At 45.6% G+C, this 5709-nt stretch overlaps 1 protein-coding gene across 1 annotated transcript; it reads right to left on the bottom strand.

Annotated features, from left to right (window-relative positions):
* Window positions 1–4328, bottom strand: LOC127204232 (oocyte-specific histone RNA stem-loop-binding protein 2-like). Its single transcript, XM_051163184.1, has 5 exons — window positions 4288–4328; window positions 4093–4197; window positions 2764–2916; window positions 2494–2614; window positions 1–216 (listed from the first exon to the last, which is right to left on the bottom strand). The coding sequence occupies exons 1-5, from the start codon at window positions 4326–4328 to the stop codon at window positions 166–168; spliced, it is 471 nt and encodes a 156-aa protein (XP_051019141.1). The 3' UTR covers window positions 1–165.
* Window positions 4329–5709: the final 1381 nt, after the last annotated feature.

The raw sequence follows: 5709 nt of genomic DNA, 5'->3' as shown, positions 1-5709 counted from the left end.
GTTTTAGATTTCTTTTTTTAATTGGTTAGAAAGTAGAAATTCCAGTCATTTCACTATTTCAGTTGAAGTTGCATATCCCTAAAAAAAACATGTTTCCTCTAAATATTTACACCGTACTCTTCTGGGATAGGAAAACAGCTGAAGACTTAGTGATGAAGATCTTCCTCACTGAGCTGGCTGGGAAGGGGAGGCAGCAGAACCCTTCAAGTATGCAAACTGAAAAAAAAAAAAAAAAAAAAAAGAAAAGAAAAAGAAAAAGAAAGAAAGCAACCAAAGAATCAATGAGTGGAAGTAGAGAGTCAGGCATAGTGGCACACCTCTAAAATCCCAGCACTTGGGAGGCAGAGGCACGAAGACTGACTGCCTCGGTTCCAGGCCAGCCCTGTCAACATTCCAAGAGCAGAGGCCAATCAAGGGCTACAGTGTGAAACCTAAAAAAGGGAGTGCGTATGGAGATTTATCTTACGCTGAACATTTTCGTTTGACAAAGGGTATAGATGTGGCTTACTGCCATTGCACTGTGCTACATGCTTTATTTACTTGTTTTTGAGACGGTCTCATGTAGCTCAGGCTAGCCTCAAACTTACAATGTAGCTAAGGATGCCCTTGAAATCATTCTTCTTGCCTCAGCCTCCCAGGTGCTAGGAATACAGACACGGCCCACCATTACTAGTCACTCTATATACTTTAAGTAGACATATATATTATTGTTTTCTTTTCAATTGCCAATGGAAACTATCATTATCAACAAATCAAGTCCAAGACAGCCAAGGCTACACAGAGAAACCCTATCTCAAAAAAATCAAAACAAAAACCACCTGAGAGGTAAAATGACTGTCTGAGTAGAAGGTAAAATTCTATCAATGTCTTGAGACTCTTAACACCTTGGTTTTTTTTTTTGTTTTTTTTTTTTGAGACTGAGTCTTGCTGTTAACCTCTGGCTGTCCTGGAACTTACTATGTAGACTGGATTCACTTCCAGTTCATTGAAATCCTGACTCTGCCTCCCTAGTACTGAGATTATGGGTATGGACTATACCCAGAAACACCTTTTCCCCATCATCATCATCATCATCATCATTTATTATTATGTTTTTAGAGACAGGGTTTCTCTATGTAGCCTTGACTGTCCTGGACGTATTGTAGACCAGGCTGGCCTCGAACTCAAAAGATCTGCTTGCTTCTGCCTCCTCTAAGTGCTGGGATTACAGGTGTGCGTGCCTGGCTTTTTAAATTTTTCTTTCTTTCTTTCTCTCTCCCCCTCTCAAGATTTATTTCGAGGCTGGAGAGATGGCTCATTGGTTAAGAGTATTGGATGCTCTTTCAGAGGACCTGAGTTCAATTCTCAGCAACCACATAATGGCTCATAACCATCTGTAATAGAATCTGAGTCCCTCTTTTAGTGTACATGAAAACAGAACATTCATATACATAAAATAAATAAATCTTTTTTTTAAAAGATCTATTTCTTGATTTTTATTTGCATTTGATGTTTTGCCTGTATATATGTCTGTGTGAGAGTGCCAGATCGTCTGGAACTGGGGTTACAGACAGTTGTGAGCTGCCATGTGGGTGCTGGAAATTGACCCTGGGACCTCTGGAATAACAGCCAGTGCTCTTAACCACTAAGGGCCTCTCCAGGCCCCCACCTTTCCCTCCCCCCCTCTTTTTTACTAAAATTAAATGGTTGGGTGAAAGTTAAGTTGGCATTGGCTTATTTGAAAGACATTGAGTCACGCTTTGTGGCTCAAGCTTGCAATTCCAACACTTGAGAGACTGAAGCAGGAGGATTGCTATGAACTCAGGGCCAGCCTGGGTTACACAGTGCATTCTAGGCCAGCCTGGACTACAGAGAAAGATGCTATCTCACTCCTTACTCCCAGCACCACAATAAATAAATAAATAAATAATGGAAAGGAAGGAAGGAAAGGAGACAAAAATCAATGCTCCATTCTGAAAAACAAAATTTGAAAACACTGCAAGTCTGTGTAAGAACTCGCTTGAAAACGTCACACCAGGTTCCCTGAGTGTATTGGTGGTGGCTTACCAGGACAGTGCAGCACTGCCCATAATTACACGTCCTTCAATTTTCAAGGATGTTTGTGACTCCCTTGCTTTTTTGTTTATTTGTATGTTTGCAGGTCTTGTTTTTGTTTGGCAACAGGATTTCATGTAGCTGAGGCTGGCTTTAAACTCCTCTTCCTACTATTAATTTTTGTAATGAACTCTTGTTTTAATGCTTTATAATACGGTAAATCCTGATCCTCTTGTTTTCACCTTCCCAGTGTGGGGATTACAGGAATGTACAGCCATGCCCAACTCCCTTTGTTTTACTTGTGGTAAGAGAGAGCAGACTCAGAGATGGCCATGCGTTCGTAAGGCAAGCGCTCTGTCTCCAGCCCCTCATCTCTTTTGGACTGTGTCTTAACTGTGCCCTCATAGGTCAGATCCCATCCATTTCCCCGATCCAATGGTTCTTGGCAGAGGACACTACCTGGGCCTCTTTCTGGCCTCTGTCCCAATTCTCTGAGGATTCCGGGGCCTGGGGCAAGTTATCCAGGCGATCATCCAATGGAGTAGGCTCCACTGGCCTTGGGGGGTTCTTTGTTGCCTTCCTAGAGGGGCACACAGAATGAGAGAACATCCACTCATGCAGATACCACCCCCTCCACCCCCAAAAACCTAAATCTCTGCACCGTGGAGAAAGTGGGGCTTAGCCCACACCACTTCTAGAGGCGGCAGCCGGATTAGTGAACACACCCACCCCTCAGCCTCCCTGTCATGCAGAGGCTGGCTTGGGGGGTCCCAGGTATGCAGGGCTCTTCTCCACTGCCTGATCTGGGCATCCCAGGATCGGCGGCTGTACCTCCTGTTTTTGTTTGGTGTTTGAGGGTGAAAGCCTGGCTGTCGCTGTGCCCTGGCAACAACAAATACGGGTCAGATTGAGGTCAAAGGAAAAGGGACACTCCTCATTGCTTATCATGGTGAATCAGAAGCCAGACAGGGACTACCCATGGACAGGATAAGGCTCCAATCCAGCAAACACAGGGAAGCCGGTGGAGGTAGGAGGATCAGAAGGTTCAATGTCAATTCTTTTTTTTTTTTTTTGGTTTTTCAAGACAAGGTTTCTCTGTGATAGCTTTGGCTGTCCTAGACTCACTTTGTAGACCAGGCTGGCCTCGAACTCACAGCGATCCACCTGCCTCTGCCTCCCAAGTGCTGGGATTAAAGGCGTGCACCACCACACCCGGCTCAATGTCATTCTTGACTAGTGAATTGGAGGCTAGCTTAGCCTACCTGAGACAGTCTTAGGAGACACAGAGGGGGAGGGAAAGAGGGGACGGGGAATAATGTTCACTTCAGCAAACATAGGAACTAAAATTCTAAGGCTACAGAAGTTTAGACTGGCCCTTGAGTTAGGACGATACACAACTTTTTGATGCATTTCACATCTACATGTATGTGTCTGTATGTGTACGACATGGAAATAGAAAGGAACTATAAAAGCCAGGTGAGGTGGTGCATGCCTGTGATCCCAGCACTCAGGGAGGCAGAGGCAGGCTGATCTCTGTGAGTTCGAGGCCAGCCTGGTCTAGAAAGCAAGTCCAGGACAGCCAAGGCTACACAGAGAAACCCTGTCAAAAGGTGGGGGGGGGTTATAGAAGAAGAAGAAGAAGAAGAAGAGGTGAGGGGTCATAGGGAACAGGGAGAAGAGAGAGACTACTGGACTCTATGTGGTATGAAAACAAGAGGGGGCTGGAGCGATGGATCAGAGGACTGGGGTTTGATTCACAACATCCACGTGTTAGCTCACAACTGTCCGAAGTTCCAGTGAATCTGACATCCTCTTCTGGCATCCTGAGGCATGCATGTGGTGTATAGACACACATGCAAGAGAAACACCGTTAAGAAGTTAAATGAACCAATAATGATGAAATGCATCCATAGATGTCCTAGATATCGGGGGACTAGCCTGCAGGAAAATCAGCCATTCTTCACCTTCGCTAGAGCTCGCCGTCTCTTTCATCACGTGACAATGAGCTGCAGCCATTTGACTGACATCCTTGTTGTGACCACCCATAGCTTCACTCACTTGGGGACCTGCTGCAGAAAGCACTGGTAACCAGGTGTGCACTTGCCATAATCTATCTGCTTCTGCCGCCGCCGCAGGACCACTTCATCTGTCTCAACTTCCCACCTGCAGGCAAGTATACACGGCGCCTCAGAGGAAAGCAGAAATAACCACAGCTCACACTCCCTTAAACCCCAGCCTTATTTTCCATCTTACCTGGCGTGACAAGACTCTGTGATGACTCCCACACTTACCATCTCTATCCTGGAGGACAAAGACTTTTCACACACCTCCTTTCCCGAGAAGCATTTTCTGTAGACAAAAAGGTTATTAATATAGAAACGGGCGGAATATGTGCTTGTACCTTTCGGCCACTATAACTGCCAAGATCCTCAGAGCAGATAAAGGTTGTAGGGGTTTTGCTTTTTGAGACAGAGGCTTCTCCAGAACCCTGATTGGTGGTCTGAAACGAACTAGCATCCAAATTGTGGTGATTTTCCTACCTCAGCCTCCCAAGATCTGGGATTACAGGAGTGAGCTTTTTTTATTCCTGTTCATACGTGTGTGCTGTGTATGCGTGTGTCTGTTCACACCTATGGGTGCATTAGATCAGAGACTGAAGTCAGGTGTCTTTGGCTGGTCTAACTATCCAGCTTGCTTCTAGGTATCCATTGTGCTCGTCTCCTGAAGGCTAAGGTAACAGGCAGGCCATCATGCTGCCCAGCATTGATGTAGGGTCTAGGAATCCAAATCTGGTCCTTATACTTGCTTTGTAAATGCTTTACCCACGGAGCCATTTCTTTAGTCCCCAAGTCCAGCTTTAAAGGTTTTATTTTGCCTTGGTGGTGGCGGTGGCTCACCTTTAATTCCAGCACTTGGGAGGCAGAGGCAGATGGATCTCTAAGTTTGAGGCTAGCCTGGTCTACATGAGTTACAGGACAGCCAGGGCTACACTTGAACCGCCCCCCCCCCACACACACACAAAAAAGGTTTCAAAAAGCGATCTGCAAGCTGTTACCATGAGGAGCATCTGGCTGCTGTGATCATTCATGGGCCATACTCAAAAGATCTATTGGCATGCATTTCAAATAGTAGCTAAAGTTTTTAATTAAACCATTTCCTTTGTTTTTGAGGCAGGGTTTCGCAGGTAGCCTAGGTGGCAATGAACTTGTGGTCCTCCTCAGCTTCACAAGGACTTAGACAACAGCTCTCACCACTGAGTGCCCCATGTTTTCTTTGATTCTGGGTCTCATTGTGTAGCCCAGGCTGGTAATTACCTTCCCTCAGCCTCGGCAATGCTGGGATGACCAGTGGGATCTACTAGACTCAGCTTAACATTCTTAGTTATGAAAAATGTGAAGACGGCTGTGGTGACACATGCTTGGAATCCCAGAGTTTAGGTGGCTAGGACAGGAGAATCATGAGTTTGAGGCTAACAAGGGCTATATACCAAGACTCTGCCTCAACCAGTAAGAAAGTGGGGGGGGGGGTGCTGGAGAGAGCTTAATGGTTAAGAACACTGACTGCTCTTCCAGGGGACCTGGATTCAATTTCTAGCATTCACATGGCGGCTCATAACTGCCTGTAACTCCAGTTTTAAGGGATCTGACACCTTCACACAGAATATATGCAGACAAA

Source organism: Acomys russatus, chromosome 20 (genome assembly GCF_903995435.1).
Source record: "Acomys russatus chromosome 20, mAcoRus1.1, whole genome shotgun sequence".
Lineage (NCBI taxonomy): Eukaryota > Metazoa > Chordata > Mammalia > Rodentia > Muridae > Acomys > Acomys russatus.
This window is presented reverse-complemented; position numbering and strand designations above follow the sequence as displayed.